The sequence below is a fragment of the Nerophis ophidion genome, linkage group LG03 (assembly GCF_033978795.1).
Source record: "Nerophis ophidion isolate RoL-2023_Sa linkage group LG03, RoL_Noph_v1.0, whole genome shotgun sequence".
Lineage (NCBI taxonomy): Eukaryota > Metazoa > Chordata > Actinopteri > Syngnathiformes > Syngnathidae > Nerophis > Nerophis ophidion.
This window is the reverse complement of record NC_084613.1, coordinates 68462936-68480255: the sequence shown is the minus strand read 5'-3', so window position 1 is coordinate 68480255 and position 17320 is coordinate 68462936. Positions and strand designations below refer to the sequence as shown.

General features: G+C 40.1%; 1 protein-coding gene and 1 long non-coding RNA gene across 3 annotated transcripts in view; one reads left to right on the top strand and one right to left on the bottom strand.

Annotated features, from left to right (window-relative positions):
• Positions 1–17320, top strand: part of stac (SH3 and cysteine rich domain) — a 91509-nt gene that overhangs the window by 34835 nt on the left and 39354 nt on the right. For both annotated transcript variants that reach the window (XM_061895923.1, XM_061895922.1), the window contains 2 exons: positions 9063–9144; positions 9234–9340. In XM_061895923.1, the coding sequence (XP_061751907.1) occupies positions 9063–9144; positions 9234–9340 (189 nt within the window). The remainder of the gene's footprint in view (positions 1–9062; positions 9145–9233; positions 9341–17320) is intronic.
• LOC133549970 (uncharacterized) overlaps positions 1–17320 on the bottom strand; it is a 52166-nt gene that overhangs the window by 18308 nt on the left and 16538 nt on the right. The window lies entirely within an intron of this gene.

The window sequence follows — 17320 nt, the reverse complement described above, 5'->3', positions numbered from 1 at the left end:
TCTCTCTCTCTCTCTATATATATATATATATATATATATATATATATATATACATATATATATGTATCCATTGAACCATTTTCTACCGCTTATTCCCTTTTGGGGTCGCGGGGGGCGCTGGCACCTATCTCAGCTACAATCGGGCGGAAGGCGGAGAACGCCCTAGACAAGTCGCCACCTCATCGCAGGGCCTATATATATGTATATATACACATGTATAAATAAATATATATATATATCCATCCATCCATTTTTTACCACTTATATATATATATATATATATATATATATATATACATATATATTTATATATATATATACATGTACACATACATATATACATAGACATATACATACACATAAACATATATATACACATATATTTATATATTCACAAATATATACATATTTCCACTCTCCGCCGGGACTACAAAATACAAAGATTATAAAAATTATGTATATAAAATTATATATAAAAATTTCGTAACTACACTTCTGCATAACAATGTACGCTTATTCCTCGTCCAAGTACTACATACACTTCATATTCTGGTACGGTAAAAAAGTATGTTCCCCGAGGTCACACGCCCCCCCCCCAGGGATTGCACCGCACCCCCACAGGGGGGCCTGCCCCCTTATTAGAGAAGGACTGCATGCTTGCGCCCTTGTATGTTGTTTTTTATTTAACTGAACTGTGATAATATAAGGAATCAATGATAACCAAAGGGAATAAGCGGTAGGAAATGGATGGATGGATGATAACCAGTTTTTAAAGAATTGGAATTTTGTGAAATTGCTGGCGCCCCCCGCGACCCCACAAGGGAATAAGCGGTAGAAAATGGATGGAATTTTGTGAAATTGCTGATCCAGTGTATCCCGTCAGGACATCTTTCCAATAAAGCGATGAGCGGGGAAGGGCCCGATGATGTGATCGGCTCTCAGGAGTGGAAAATGAGGTCGCGAGGTCAAAGCCGACCAAAATTTCCCCAGCGGGACAGAGCTCTAAATTCAACTCTAAACTTGGACGCTTCATGCAGGCGTGCTTGTTAGTCCTGAGAAACTCTCTCTGTCGCTATACGTGCAATGGGCCACGACATTAGGTACACCTGCAACATTCTAATGAGATCCAACACAAAGCTGTTCGTATGTTACTCTAATACAATGACACGAATGAAAGAGTAGACAAATATGTCATGGTTTTGTTGTTCACTCTCACATAACTGGGGAAGCGGCTGCCAAAAAACATGCACTGACATAACATACAGTTGTAATCAAAATTATTCAACCCCCACACAATTTTGGTGTTTTAGCAAGTTGGACTTTTATTCTATATTTTGTTTATAGTCATATCAAATAAAGATGTGTCAAATAGACAAATGCAACTTAAATTGTAACACTGTATTTTACAAAATACCAAAAAAGGACATTTTTCTTAATATCTCATTGACAAAATTATTCACCCCCTCTAAGATCATAACTCTTAAGAACAGAATTTAAATAAGGTCTTTACAATCAGGTGTTGAAAACATCTGTAGATGTGATTAGAACCATAACGAGCAACAATTAAAGTGATTGAAAAATACTTTGACGCTCAGCTTCTTGTAGATGGTCAATGGTGTATTTGCAACATGGTGAAGTCCAGGGAGTGGTCAAAGAAGTCAAGAGAGGAGGTAATATCTCTTCATAAGAAAGGATGTGGATATAAGAAAATAGCAAAGACATTACACATTCCAAGAGACACAGTTGGGAGCATAATTCACAAGTTTAAAGCTAAAGGCACAGTGGAAACACTACCTGGGCATGGCAGAAAGAGGATGCTGTGTGCGCACAGAGGTGAAAAACCCCCGGGTAACAGCTGATGAATTACAAAAGGACATTGCAGAGGGGGGAACGCAGGTTTCGTCCCAGACAATAAGGCGCGCACTACGAGGTGAAGGCCTCCATGCCAGAACTCCCAGGCGCACCCCACTTCTGACTACCAGGCACAAGGAAAATAGACTCCAGTATGCCAAAAATCATCTGGACAAACTCCCAAGGTTTTGGGAAACTGTTCTGAGTGATGAGACAAAACTGGAACTCTTTGGGCCTATGAATCAACGTTATGTCTGGAGGAGAAAAAAATGAAGCTTACAAAGAGAAGAACACCTTTCCTACTGTTAAGCATGGTGGGGGGTCAATCATGCTCTGGGACTGTTTCTCTGCCTCAGGTACCGGGAAATCTCCAGCGTGTTCAAGGCATTATGAATTCTATTTCTTAGCAGGATATATTAGCTGCAAATGTCATGAAGTCAGTGACGAAGCTGAGGCTTGGAAGACGTTGGACCTTCCAACAGGACAACAATCCCAAGCATACCTCCAAATCAACATCAGAGTGGTTGCAGAAGAAGGGCTGGAAGACTCTGGAGTGGCCTTCACAGTCGCCAGACCTAAATCCTATAGAAAACCTGTGGTGGGACTTGAAGAAGGCAGTTGCAGCACGCAAGCCCAAGAATATGAATGAACTGGAGGCCTTTGCCCAAGAGGAATGGGCTAAAATACCTGTAGATGGTTGCAAGAAGCTTGTGTCCGGTTATGTATCACGTTTGAAGGATGTAATTACTGCCAAAGGGTGTTCTACTAAGTACTAAAGATGCATGTAACTAGGGGGTTGAATCATTTTGTCAATGAGATATTAAGAAAAATGTCCTTTTTTGGTATTTTGTAAAATACAGTGTTACAATTTAAGTTGCATTTGTCTATTTGATATGACTATAGACAAAATATAGAATAAAAGTCCAACTTGCTAAAACACCAAAATTGTGTGGGGGTTGAATAATTTTGATGACAACTGTATGGAGCAGGTGAATAATACATGTCTGAAGACCATGACGTGTAAAACCAGGCTTATGAAAAATAACTCCAAACCCCAGTCAAAACTTTAGCTTGCAATTTTTCCACTGTTGACTGTCATCCGTGGAACAGGCTGATGATTTATGACGGTCATGCATGATTTAAGACTTTAATCGCTCTCATTCTTTTAATTCAGATGTAAAGCAATTTCAGGAGGTGGAATTCTGTGTGCTCATCCACATCATTTTTTCATTATCTTGCTCAGCAAATGAAACTATTTCTATGACTACATTTGAAGCGTGGTCTTGCTTTGCAGCTTCTCATTAGTAAGTTGTGTTGCTAGTCTCTGTAGCCCTTTCGTTTTAGTTAGAGTTGACTTTTCCCGACCCTAACCAACCTCTCAACTCTGAGAAATCATCAAAGTCACAATGCTTATCAATTACAGACAGTACTTTTGCTTAGCAGGATTGTTTTTGCGCTTCTCTTGCTGAATTGATGCAGTCAGAAACAAATGAAGGTTTGCCTCGCAGTCACTGTGTGTTCTTAGGGCATTCATTGGATCACATTTAGACTGTTCAGTTCATCTTCGAAGACCTTTCCTCTCATTCGACCAGGCTTCATCAGTTCATAGTCATACACATAGATTGCTCGGTTCTAGTCAATTTAGTCTCCTCTACATCTGACCTAGTCAATTTAGTCTAAGTTGGTCAGATCTAGTCAATTCAGTCTCGACTGAATCTGACCAATCTAAGTCTAAGGGACTGATTTACCGTCAGTCTGCGTGCAAACTTGATAGCACACACAAAGGTGTGCAAAGTGAATTGTGTCTGTTAAAGGGAAGCTGCACTTTTTGGGGGAATTTTGTCTATTGTTCAGTGTTTTTGAGCGACAAAAACACATGGGTTTTTTTGCATTCCGTAACCTGTATATTAACTAAGCTGTAGCAACCAGTGGCGTCGCCAGACAGATTTCACTGGGGCACGTGCCCCACTGTTGATCTGCAGTACCCCAGTAAAAATTTCACCAATAAAAAAAAAAATGCTTCAGAGTTTTAAGTCTACATAACATAGACAACAGCGCACATACTACTTAGTATGGTAATTGATTGCTACTGTATTCACTCCACGTAACAATGAGCACATGGCTAATTAATATGGTAATTTATTCACGTGTGGATCGAGACTTCAGTTGAGAGAGAGAGGGAGAGAGAGAGAGAGAGAGAGGGGGGGGGGATGCGAATCACTGCTGAGGTAGGTAACGTTAGCCAACAACAATTTGTTAATTACAATATTTTGATTTTGATTTGACTCAAACTGTAACTCCTAGATGGATATCAGAAAGTTATTCGCCCGCATCAGGGAAGAAGCAGCAGGAATGGGAGATGTAAGTGAAGTCCTAGCTAGCTTGGCAACATCATTGTCTTAAGTTGATGCTAAGTTAGCTAACGTTATTCCTTGTATCAAGACAAACATATTCATTTGCTGTACGAGCTGTCGGGGGAATTTCCAATGAACATGAAACATAGTGTTGGTTATTGTCTGCTGGTTCTGCATCAATGATGATTTGGAGTAAGCATGTGTGAGTTGAGTGCTTCTCAAATGGTTTATCTTCAGGAAGAAAAGCATTTTTCCATATCATCAAGTCGTGAGCCAATTTTTTAAATCATTCAAGTTTATTTCACAGAAAAATAGCACAGTAGACTTGTCTTGTTAATCGGTGTGACTTTGACTAAAATAATCTTGTTTTGTCACCAGAAAAATGGCTACAGCTAAAGCATCTGGTTTTGTTTCCAGAAAAAAAATAGTAACATTTCTGTATTTGTTTTCAGAAAGATGGCTGAAAATATCGGGTTTTGTTGCCCCATTTAGATTTTTTAAAAACATATTTCCATGTCTGTCCTGAGTCCTCCTCCAACTTGTTAGTCGGTTTGCCTTTTGCTGAAATACTCACTAATAGTCACTAGAAAAATGGCTAAAAATATCTGGTTTTGTTGCCACAATTTTATTTTTTTCTCCCTAAACTTTTTTTTTTCATGCACACATCTGACTGCAACTCACTGAAAATGACACACAATCCACTCTTATGTCACGAGCCAGCAGTTGGGAACCACTGGTCAACTGTATAACCGTTACTGTAATATTTCCATGTCTGTCCAGAGTGATTGACCACTTTGCAAAAATGAAAAGGAGACGTTACAGTTTACTTCTCAGAAAATGATTCCCTGAACAGACACACAACAGTTGTTCATTTATTCTACTACTGTGGCTTTATTGTTTTGTGTATATTTTATAGTTTTGTGTATCTGAAGTAGGATTAGCCACATTGCCATAAATGGAAATTAAATAATATAAAAGAACCCAGAGATGTAGGGGTGCTTTATTTTTTGTTTTACTTTTGTAGATGTTAAATTTGCAGATGATTACTGCAATAAATATTTCAAAAAGATTCATTGCTCTTCCTTTTTGCTTTTACCAGTAGCAGTTTAGAAGTCTGGAGTAAAAAAGTGCACAAGTAGGTCAAATGCATTAGTTAATTTCAGGTGGTTAATCAAAGATCCATAAAACATAATCTGATATGATTTCATAGTTTAAAGCACTATTTATGTATTTTTTTATGATAAATAAGTGCTAAAAAATATTTTTGCTTGCGCGCTTTGCACGCTCACATAAATTATTTGTGCCCCAGGTGTGCCCCAGTACAGTATTAGGTCTAGTGACGCCCCTGGTAGCAACATTGTTATTGTAAGAGCAAACATCGAGGTACTGTTTTTCTAGCATAGCAACACATTGCTTTGCATCGGCACTAGTTTCTGCGTCAGCACCAGAATCACTTTTGAGTTTGTAATACTCAACACAATGCGATAAGACACCAATCTGTACTAACTAAAAAACATGAACAATCATATTACAGTACATTTAGCTCAACCGTGTTTGTAGTTGAAATAACAAGCATAAAGTGTTGCATGTATCATGATCAATATTAGAACAAACTGACCAGTCCTGTTGATATAAATTAAAAGGCTTACTGAAACCCACTACTACCGACCACGCAGTCTGATAGTTTATACATCAATGATGAAATATTAACATAGCAACACATGCCAATACGGCCGGTTTAGTTTACGAAATTACAATTTTAAATTTTCCGCGGAGTTTCCTGTTGAAAACGTCACGGAATGATGACGCGTGTTTGTGACGTTATTGGTTGGAGGCGACATGTTAGCCCAGCAGCACTTACGGCTAAAAGTCATTTCTTTTCATCGCATAATTACACAGTATTTTGGACATCTGTGTTGCTGAATCTTTTGCAATTTGTTCAATTAATAATTGCGACTATAAAGAACAATGCTGTTGGTGGAAAGCGGTGGATTGCAGCTGCCTTTAGCACCGAAACACAGCCGGTGTTTCTTTGTTTTAACACAGAGCGGTCAAGCGAACATGTTTCTCTACGTCAACCAGCAAGTTTTTGGATGGGGAAATTGTGATATTAAGTCGGCTCTTACCGGAGACTAGAGTGGATTACGCGACCTCATCCTGCAGCACAAAAAGTCAGCTGTGATCTTGGCTCCTCGGCTTCTCTCAGAGACACAGGCGTTCACCGCAGCCATCTGACTTTCAGGTATGACTGTATAATCTCACTAAAATACTATTAACACAATAAGCAGATAATGGATTTTCCAGAATTATCCTAGTAAATGTGTCTAATTACATCTGAAACGCAATGAGGTGGCTACTTGTCCAGGGTGTACCCCGCCTTCCGCCCGATTGTAGCTGAGATAGGCGCCAGCGCCCCCCGCGACCCCGAAAGGGAATAAGCGGTAGGAAATGGATGGATGGATGGACGCTCTTACTGCCGCCCCCCTTTTTTTGTGCTCCACTCTGACTTTCCTCATCCACAAATCTTTCATCCTCGCTCAAATTAATGGGGAAATTGTCACTTTCTCGGTCCGAATTGCTCTTACTGCAGGTGACTCACATTATAAACAATGTGAGGATGTGAGGAACCCTCACACCGGTGACGTCACGCGCACATCGTCTGCTACTTCCGGTACAGGCAAGGCTTTTTTTATTAGCGACCAAAAGTTGCGAACTTTATTGTCGATGTTCTCTACTAAATCCTTTCAGCAAAAATATGGCAATATGGCAAAATGATCAAATATGACACATAGTTTAAATAAGAAAATCTGATTTCAGTAGGCCTTTAAATGCCTCAAGAAAACAATGACCTGGATGAATGAGGTCTTCCACAGACATCTCACTGTGTAGACTATTACTTTACGTTCTTAAAGTCTACAGTAACTGTACATACAGGCCATAAGAATAGAATACATTTGCAACATCCCTCGAATAACACCAAAGTTGGTTCACGGGGTTCATGGGAAGAGATACACAGACAGATCTTTAATGTTGCCATTGTCCAAAACATCAAACATTATTCCAGGTCTGGCTCCAACTGGCATAAACACTCTAAGCGGTTAATTTGGGCACATGCTCAGGAAGGCACTGACCACGCTCAAGTCGATCGAGATGTGCAGTGTTTATATTTTTAAGTAAGTAGTGAGATTTGGAGCCGTGGAGGGTTCAATTTAAAGGCCTACTGAAATGATATTTTCTTATTTAAACGGGGATAGCAGGTCCATTCTATGTGTCATACTTGATCATTTCGCGACATTGCCATACTTTTGCTGAAAGGATTTAGTAGAGAACATCGACAATAAAGTTCGCAACTTTTGGTGCTGATAAAATAGCTTTGCATGTACCGGAAGTCGCAGACGATGACGTCACAAGGGTGAGGGCTCCTCACGTCTTCACATTGTTTGTAATGGAAGCCTCTAGCAGCAAGAGCTATTCGGACCGAGAAAACGTCAATTTCCCCATTAATTTGAGCAAGGGGGAAAGATTCGTGGATGATGATATTGATAGCGAAGGACTATAAATAAATAAATAAATAAAGTAAAAAAAAAAATAAAAAAATGGTGATTGCATTGGGACAGATTCAGATGTTTTTAGACACATTTACTAGGATAATTCTGGGAAATCCCTTGTCTTTCTATTGTGTTGCTAGTGTTTTAGTGAGTTTAATAGTACCTGATAGTCGGAGGGGTTTGTCCACGGGTGTCTTGACGCCAGTCTCTGAGGGAAGTCGACGGCTGCTGCATGGACGGCGCAAGCTCAGCTGATATCCGGTAAGAGGCGACTTTTTACCACAATTTGCCCACCGATACCTGCCGGTTGACAAGTGATCGGGAACCATGTTGGCTTGACCGCTCTGATCCATAGTAAAGCTTCACCTCTGGGAATTTTAAACAAGGAATCACCGTGTGTTTGTGTGGCTAAAGGCTAAAGCTTCCCAACTCCATCTTTCTACTTTGACTTCTCCATTATTAATTGAACAAATTGCAAAAGATTCAGCAACACAGATGTCCAAAATACTGTTTAATTGCTCGATAAAAAGAGACGACTTTTAGCCGCAAATGGTGCTGGCTAATATTTCCTGACAGTCCGCGACGTCACGCGCACACGTCATCATTCCGCGGTGTTTTCAACAGGAAACTTTGCGGGAAATTTAAAATTGCAATTTAGTAAATTAAACCGGCCGTATTGGCATGTGTTGCAATGTTAATATTTCATCATTGATATATGAAGGTCCTGCAGTCCTGGGTTCAAATCCAGGCTCGGAATCTTTCTGTGTGGAGTTTGCATGTTCTCCCCGTGAATGCGTGGGTTCCCTCCGGGTACTCCGGCTTCCTCCCACCTCCAAAGACATGCACCTGGGGATAGGTTGATTGGCAACACTAAATTGGCCCTAGTGTGTGAATGTGAGTGTGAGTGTTGTCTGTCTATATGTGTTGGCCCTGCGATGAGGTGGCGACTTGCCCAGGGTGTACCCCGCCTTCCGCCCGATTCTAGCTGAGATAGGCGCCAGCGCCCCCCGCGACCCCGAAAGGGAATAAGCGGTAGAAAATGGATGGAGGGATGGATGATATATAAACTATCAGACTGCGTGGTCGGTAGTAGTGGGTTCCAGTAGGCCTTTAATTTGAAACTTTATCAAACCAGACCTAGAAATGGGGTTACTAACTAAATCTTGTTTAGGGCCGCAAAAAGCAGAAAAAGGTAACCCTTCACTCTTTGTCCAATCATCCCAAAGCTTGAAGGATAGATATAACATGTCTTAACCAGTCCTCCAAAGGTTACCACTAATTTTCCCGCTGTTTCCCTATGCCTTCGCAGCCAAAAGGGTTTCGGCGATACTACAGCTCCCCGCTACTGATTCAGGAACAGTACGGCTGCATCAAAGAAGTCATGCCCATTGGTGAGCAGCTTAATTCTCCGTTATACAATACTGTCGTTAATGTTGCTCTCTCTCTCTCTGGCATTTATCATTTTTGTGCTCCTGTACAGCTTGTGGCAATAAGGTAGACCCCGTCTACGAGGCCCTGAGGTTTGGGACGTCTTTGGCTCAAAAGGCCAAGAGGGCCAGTGGCTCGGAATCTCCCCAAGGAAACTCGGTAAGAACGTGCAGAAGGTTATCTTTTGTGATCAAATTTAGAGCATTTAGGGCCTGATCTACTAAGATCCAAATAACCACACGCTAAACAGTGTGTGCATATTCTAAAATTGCGTGTACTATGAGTGAGCGTTTTGCGTATAACCTGTGTGTACAATTAATAACTGGTGCAGACCGCCTTGTTTAAATTAGGTTTTTGCGTGTACTACGCAGCTGTCCCCATGGAGACACTCATTTACTGCACATTCATGTCATGATGCTCCTACCTGTGGCATTTTGCTACAGCATGTTTTGAAACATGCAGCAGACATGTTAGAAGCAATCCTGCAGTGCATGTACAATGGAACCCACTTTTTTAGAGCGCTGAAGGTGCACTCATAGGAGACACCGGCACCAACTGTGAGCATGTTCTGGAAGGTTCTAGACGCAAGAACATGCATATCGCAAGAAGTCATTAAAATAAAAGCATACACCAAAATTCATCAATTAAATTTCTTTTAATTTGCCTCTTAAGTCATCCAGCAGCTATAGATTGATATTGGTGAATAGACAATATGTCTATTTTTTTTTTTTTTGACAGTTCATATATATATATATATGTATTTCTTAAAGACCTACTGAAACCCACTACTACCGACCACGCAGTCTGATAGTTTATATATCAATGATGAAATATTAACATGGCAACACATGCCAATACCGCCTTTTTAGTTTACTAAATTATAATTTTAAATTTCCCGAGGGTTTCGTCTTGAAAACGTTGTGTAATGATGACGTGTACGCAAGATGTCATGGGTTTTAAGGAAATATGAGCGCTGCACACACACACAGCTAAAAGTCGTCTGCTTTAACGGCATAATTACACAGTATTTTGGAGATCTGTGTTGCTGAATCTTTTGCAATTTGTTCAATTAATATTGGAGAAGTCACAGTAGAAAGATGGAGCTGGGAAGCTTTAGCCTTTAGCCACACAAACACACGGTGATTCCTTGTTTAAAATTCCTGGAGGTGAAACTTTCCTATGGATCAGAGCGCGGTCAAGCGAACATGGATCCAGACCAAATGTCAGCCAGCTGGTTTCGGTGAGAAAATTGTGGTTAAAAAGTCAGTTCTTACCGGAGAAAAGCTGAGCTTGTGCCGTCCATAGCTGCCGTTGACTCCCCTGAGACACTGAGCGTCAAGACACCCGTGGACACACCCTTCCGACTATCAGGTAATATTTAACTCACTAAAACACTAGCAACACAATAGAAAGATAAGGGATTTCCCAGAATTATCCTAGTAAATGTCTCTAAAAACATCGGAATCCGTCCCAATGCAATCACGTTTTTTTTTTTAGTTATTATTTTTTTAATCATTTTTTTTTTTCTAGTCCGTCGCTATCAATATCCTCAAACACAAATCTTTTATCCTCGCTCAAATTAATGGGGAAATTGTCGTTTTCTAGATCCGAATAGCACTTTTTGTTTGAGGCTCCCATTAAAAATAATGTGAATATGTCAGGAGCCATCAAACATGTGACGTCATCGTCAGGGCTTTTCTTTTAACACCGAAAGTTGGGAACTTTATGGTGGATGTTCTCTACTAAATATTTTCAACAAAAATATGGCAATATCGCAAAATGATCAAGTATGACACATAGAATGGACCTGCTATCCCCGTTTGAATAAGAAAATCTAATTTCAGTTGGTCTTTAAACGCTCGTTGCAACCAGGTATCAAAGCGTTTGAAGCTACTGTATGTTATGGCTTCAGAATACTGCGTTGCATGTTTTTCTTATCTGTCTCATCAGTAATCTAATTATAGTCACCCTTTGCCATCGGAGTGTGTCTGGAAACACACGCGAGACCAACTTATAACGGCATATCCATAGGATGCATTTTTTCCCCATGGGAACACGCGTCAACCGATCCGCTTCAGAAACAACAACAAAAACGTCTGTTTCCTTCAAGATGTAGACAGAAAGACAATAGCGGATGCAAAGCCGAACACCTGTGCGAGAGCATCTCCAATTTAAACAAACATTTGTACCATCTGCTCTACCTAATTGCTGGCGAACGACAAGGGTTGAGGACGTAGCGAGACTTCAGCGACATCCGAATTCCTGCGGGTGGATTTTCGACACTTTGTCGTAGTCTGTAGCACTATCTAAGGCAGTGTTTTTCAACCATTGTGCCGCGGCACACTAGTATGCCGTGATATACAGTCTGGTGTGCCGTGGGAGATTATGTAATTTCACCTAATAGGGTTAAAAATATTTTTTTGCAAACCAGTAATTATAACCCGAAAATAATGTGTCGTTGTTTAGTGTCTGGGTTGTCCAAAGCTCGGCAGAGTAACCGTGTAATACTCTTCCATATCAGTAGGTGGCAGCAGGTATATAATTGTTTTGTAGATGTTGGGAACATGGTTTGTCGTGATTACAATATGCGGGAGGCAGTGTGCAGGTAAAAAGGTACCTAACGCTAAAACCAAAAATAAACGAAAGGCGAGGGCCGAAAAAGCATCGAAGCTTAAGGTTGCAAAGTAAACAAAAACAGAATGCTGGACGACAGCAAAGACTTACAGTGTGTGGAGCAGACGGCGTCCACAAAGTACGTCCGTCCATGACATGACAATCAACAATGTCTCCACCAAGAAGGATAGTGTCCGCACAACTTAAATAGTCTTGGTTGCGAAAACAAAGCAGGTGCGGGGAATAGCATTCAAGGAAGACATCAAACTGCTACAGGAAAATACCAACAAAACAGGAAAAAACACAAAAATAGGAGCGCAAGACAAGGACTACACAAAATCACCCCAAAAACTCCAAATAAGTCACGGCGTGATGTGACAGGTGGTGACAGTACATCTACTTTGAGACAAGACCTATAGTCATGCATGCTTGGTTATGGTTTAAAGTCATATCCAACAATTGCGAGGATTACTTTTTATTGTCAATATCGGCTACTGACTTTCATTTTTGTTATCTTTTCTGCTGGTGGTGTGCCTCAAGATTTTTTCAATGAAAAAAATGTGCCTCGGCCTAGAAAAGGTTGAAAAACACCGATCTAAGGGACAAGGGGAAGGTTAAGGACGAGTTCCAAATGAGCCTTTATTCATGATAGCATTGTGTTAACATTTTACTACTGAGTAGTGACAAATATGCCTGTTTAGTAATAACATGCACATGGCACACCTTTGTTGCAAATCACCTTCACATTAGACATTTTTCATTATTGTTATGTTTGTTTTATGGTTTTCTATCTTGTAATGACACTTTTCCTACGTTGCTTTGATTAACTGAAATTAAAAAACACAAAAGGGTTGTCTTTTGGGATTGACTCTGGCATAAGATGGGAGAGAAGTAGTGACCTCATGAGGTTCGTACAGATTACATGGTTAATTTATATTGGGAACCACAGGATTTCATGTTGTTTTTTGGCGGTTATTTTACCCTGAAACAGGATATTTATCTTTCCAAATTTGACGCATTATGTTTCAACAAGAGTTTCTCATAACCAAACAAGCATGCCAAATGCATTCAAGAGAACACAACACCACTAATTGCCACACATACCACAGCAAAATTATGTTGTATGTTCTTTTTATGACACAAATATACACTTAAATCTGGGGATAGGTTGATTGGCAACACTAAATTGGTCCTGGTGTGTTAAAGGCCTACTGAAATGAGATTTTCTTATTTAAACGGGGATAGCAGGTCCATTCTATGTGTCATACTTGATCATTTCGCGATATTGCCGTATTTTTGCTGAAAGGATTTAGTAGAGAACATCGACAATAAAGTTCGCAACTTTTGGTCGCTAATAAAAAAGACTTGCCTGTACCGGAAGTCGCAGACCATGAAGTCACCCGTGTGAGGGCTCCTCACGTCCTCACATTGTTTATAATGTGAGCCTCCAACAAAAAGAGCTATTCGGACCAAGAAAACAACAATTTCCCCATTATTTGAGCGAGGATGAAAGATTTGTGGTAGAGGATATTGATAGCGAAGGATTAGAAAAAAATAAACAAATAAAGTTTAAAAAAGAAGGCGATTGCATTGTGAGCGATTCAGATGTTTTTAGACACATTTAATAGGATAATTCTGGAAGATCCCTTATCTGCTTATTGTTTTAATAGTGTTTTAGTAAGATTTTAAAGATTGTAAAGACAAACCTCGAGGTCGGATGGCTGTGGTGAACATGCAGTGTCTCAGAGAGAAGCCGAGGAGCCACGCTCACAGCTGCCTTTTTTGACATGACAGTTGCTGCAGGATGACGAATAATCCATTGATGTCTCTGGTAAGATATATATCACAATTTCCCCATCCAAAAACATGCTGGTTGACGTAGAGAAAACATGTTCGCTTGACCGCTCCGCTTCACAACAAACAAAGAAACACCGGCTGTGTCTCGGTGCTAAAGACAGCTGCAATCCACCGCTTTCCACCAACAGCATTGTTCTTTATAGTCTCCATTATTAAATGAACAAATTGCAAAAGATTCAGCAACACAGATGTCCAAAATACTGTGTAATTATGCCATGAACAGAGACGACTTTTAGCCGTGTTTGGTGCAGCGCTAATATTTCCTTATAGTCCGTGACGTTTTCAACAAGAAACTTGCGGGAAATTTAAAATTGCAATTTAGTAAACAAAAAAGGCTGTATTGGCCTGTGTTGCAATGTTAATATTTCATCATTGATATATAAACTATCAGACTGCGTGGTCCGTAGTAGTGGGTTTCAGTAGGCCTTTAATGTGAGTGTGAACGTTGTTTGTCTATCTGTGTTGGCCCTGTGATGAGGTGGCAACTTGTCCAGGGTGTATCCCGCCTACCGCCCGGATGCATCTGAGATAGGCTCCAGCACCTCCCGCAAGCCCGAAAGGGACAAGTGGTAGAAAACGGATGGATGGAAGGATGTATACATTTGTGTTGAACTTAATTTGGTGTCAAACTGACTGATTAAGCGCACACTCATGCAGCTGCCTCTTCCACCTTTAGGTCTGACTAGGGTTGTACGGTATACCAGTATTAGTATAGTACCGCGATACTAATGAATCATTTTCGGTACTATATCGCCTCTGAAACATACCGATACCCTAATTTGTGGTATCATCCAAAACTAATGTAAAGTATCAAACAACAGAAGAATAAGTGATTATTACATTTTCACAAAAGTGTAAAAAGAACATATTAAAAGAGAAACTAGGCATATATTAACAGTAAATGAACAAGTAGATTAATAATTATTTTTTCTACCACTTGTCCTTAATAATGTTGACAAAATATTAGAATGGAAAATGACACAATATGTTACTGCATACGTCAGCAGACTAATTAGGAGCCTTTGTTTGTTTACTTACTACTAAAAGACAAATTGACTTGTATTTTCAATATTTTATTTAGGGACTTCACTGCAATGAGAAACATATGTTTAATGTACCGTAAGATTTTTTTTTAAAATAAAGCCAATAATGTATTTTTTGTGGTCCCCTTTTTTTTTTAGAAAAGTACCGCAAAGCACGAAAAGCATCAAAATAATTTTAGTACCGGTACCAAAATATTGGTATCGTTACAACACTAGGTCTTAAGATCACAATCTATTGTTTTGGAGACATTAATGTGTTTTTTGGTATGTCAAATCCTTTGACCATGTATCCCAATTAAACCTCACAATGTAAAAAAAAAAGCTAAATAATTGTACCTAGGTAGGGTAGGGTATTGTTTGAATTCGAACGATTCCGATTCTTTGTGTCGATTCTGATTCCTGACGATTCTCGATTCTGATTCTTTCTTTAAAAAAAAAAAAAAAAAAGGCAGGGTCAACAAAAAGTTTAGGATATTTTAAATGAGCTAGCTAACCTACAGTCTTTCGGAATGAAATAGTCTGACATTCTCCATCAGTTTTAATTTTATTAACTTTTTATGAACTTTACTACAAGTTCCTCGCAGGGCTCTTTTCAACTAGAATATAAATATCAAATCTATGAACTTGAATATAAATATTATAAATTACGAATACATTTTCACAGGGGTACACTTTCATCAAAAGAGCTTTATTTTTGAAAACCTCATGAAAACACATATACACACACAAGTGTGCGATAAGATGGCGACTTGTCCAGGGTGTACCCCGCCTTTCGCCCGATTGTAGCTGAGATAGGCGCCAGCGCCCCCCGCGACCCCAAAAGGGAATAAGCGGTAGAAAATGGATGGATGAAGTGTATGATGCTGCAGGAAACCTCATGAAAACACATTTACACACACAAGTGTATGATGCTTTAGGTACTTAAACATGTTACCGTGATCCCACTGATGGGCTAACTTGGTGCAGAAAAGAAAATAAACAATAAGAAACAACTTGCAAAACCCAGTCCAGATTAGCAGCAGGTACAGTATAAAATCAGAGACAGTTCTTGTTTAGGAAAATGACCATATCCGCCTTCTCAGGCAGGATGCGTGAGCGTTCTGGACAGATAGTGTCTCCTGTCGAAGACGGGACACGCATTTATTTGTACTCCATGTGCTTCATCATGTTCAACGTGCACCCTCCTAAGCACGAAACAGTCCTGTCGCACGTGCTACATTTCGCCGATATTTCATTTTTTTTAGTAAAATAAAGCCACACTTTCGACCGTCGACGCCCGCTGTCCATGCTTGACTGACTCACTCGGCTACGTAGCCTCGGCTATGCTAACACTTCCGGCGGTGGGCGCTTCTTCGTCGGTGTTCAGCGGCTTCTTCTTCTGGGTCGGCGGACTTATTCTTTATTTCCGGGTCGGCGGACTGGGTATCGAAACTAGGAATCGAAATTTAAACTTTTGAACGATTCCGGGAGAATCGGAAAGTTAGTCCCGGTTCCAATCGATACTCGATACTCGATACTCGATACCCAACCCTATACCTAGGTATTGAAAAGGAGGAACTAGCCTTATAAATATTATTTCTGAATTATAATATTAATTACATACACATTCTTTTGACAAAAATGTCCCTCATCAAAAGACTTGGACTGGCCCCCACCCTCGTGAATCACTCATTTGACCATGGACTGTTTGGCCCTGCTCATTTACTATAAAAAGAGTGAATAATTCTTCATCAGGGCTCACTTTTGCAGAAGCTTGCTTTGGAAGGTGCCCACTAGTGGTGCTTACGTACGCAATTGACAATGCTTTTGTGGGAATGAGACCAATGCTGTAACATTTACCTGAAAACTGTTTTAAAAAATGCTTATGAAGTCTTCCTGTAAAACCCGACCTCTAACCGTTCAATACAAGAACGCGGGTATACAACATTGTTCTTAAACATCCCATTTGTTCTTTCCCTACTCCTTACCTAACACGACCACATCAAGCACCCATACATCCGACTGTTGGTACACCTTGGACACTTTGTTTATTTGGTCCCGCTGCCTCCGACAAGTTGTAGCTGATGGAGCAAATAGATACCACCTCTGCGGAGCCATAAACACTACCAATAAAGGCATTCTGGTCCAAGCAGTCATGAAGGGAGCTGTTGTGCAAACACTCAGGTTTCAGCCTTCAAGATGAATTGGACTGATTATAAGAGCTGCATTCTCAGACCACCTCTGCATATCTGCATTAAACAGTGGCCTTTTTAGATGCAAAGGCACTAATCACTTTGAGAGGATACATGCTGGGAACATTTCGGTCTGATGTGCTTTTGAAAATGGTTTTCTCTTGCATAGAAAACACACACACACACAAAGTACTTTTTGCGGTTTCAGTTAGGCTCTGATTGCTCGGCAGAGTTCAAAATGGTTCAACCCTAACTGCCTCGAAAGCTCATGAAAATTGTCTTCCTATGTTTGTGTGACATTACCCTTGACATCCCAACCTTTAATGTGGGTAAATGTCTTCTTTGTGTGGACATTTGTTACGACTGGGAGTAAGGAGAGGCCCCAGATGCAGAGAGGAAGTTCAAAAATAAAGCTTTTATTTTGAAATAACTTTTTACCTCCAGTGCAAAAAGTA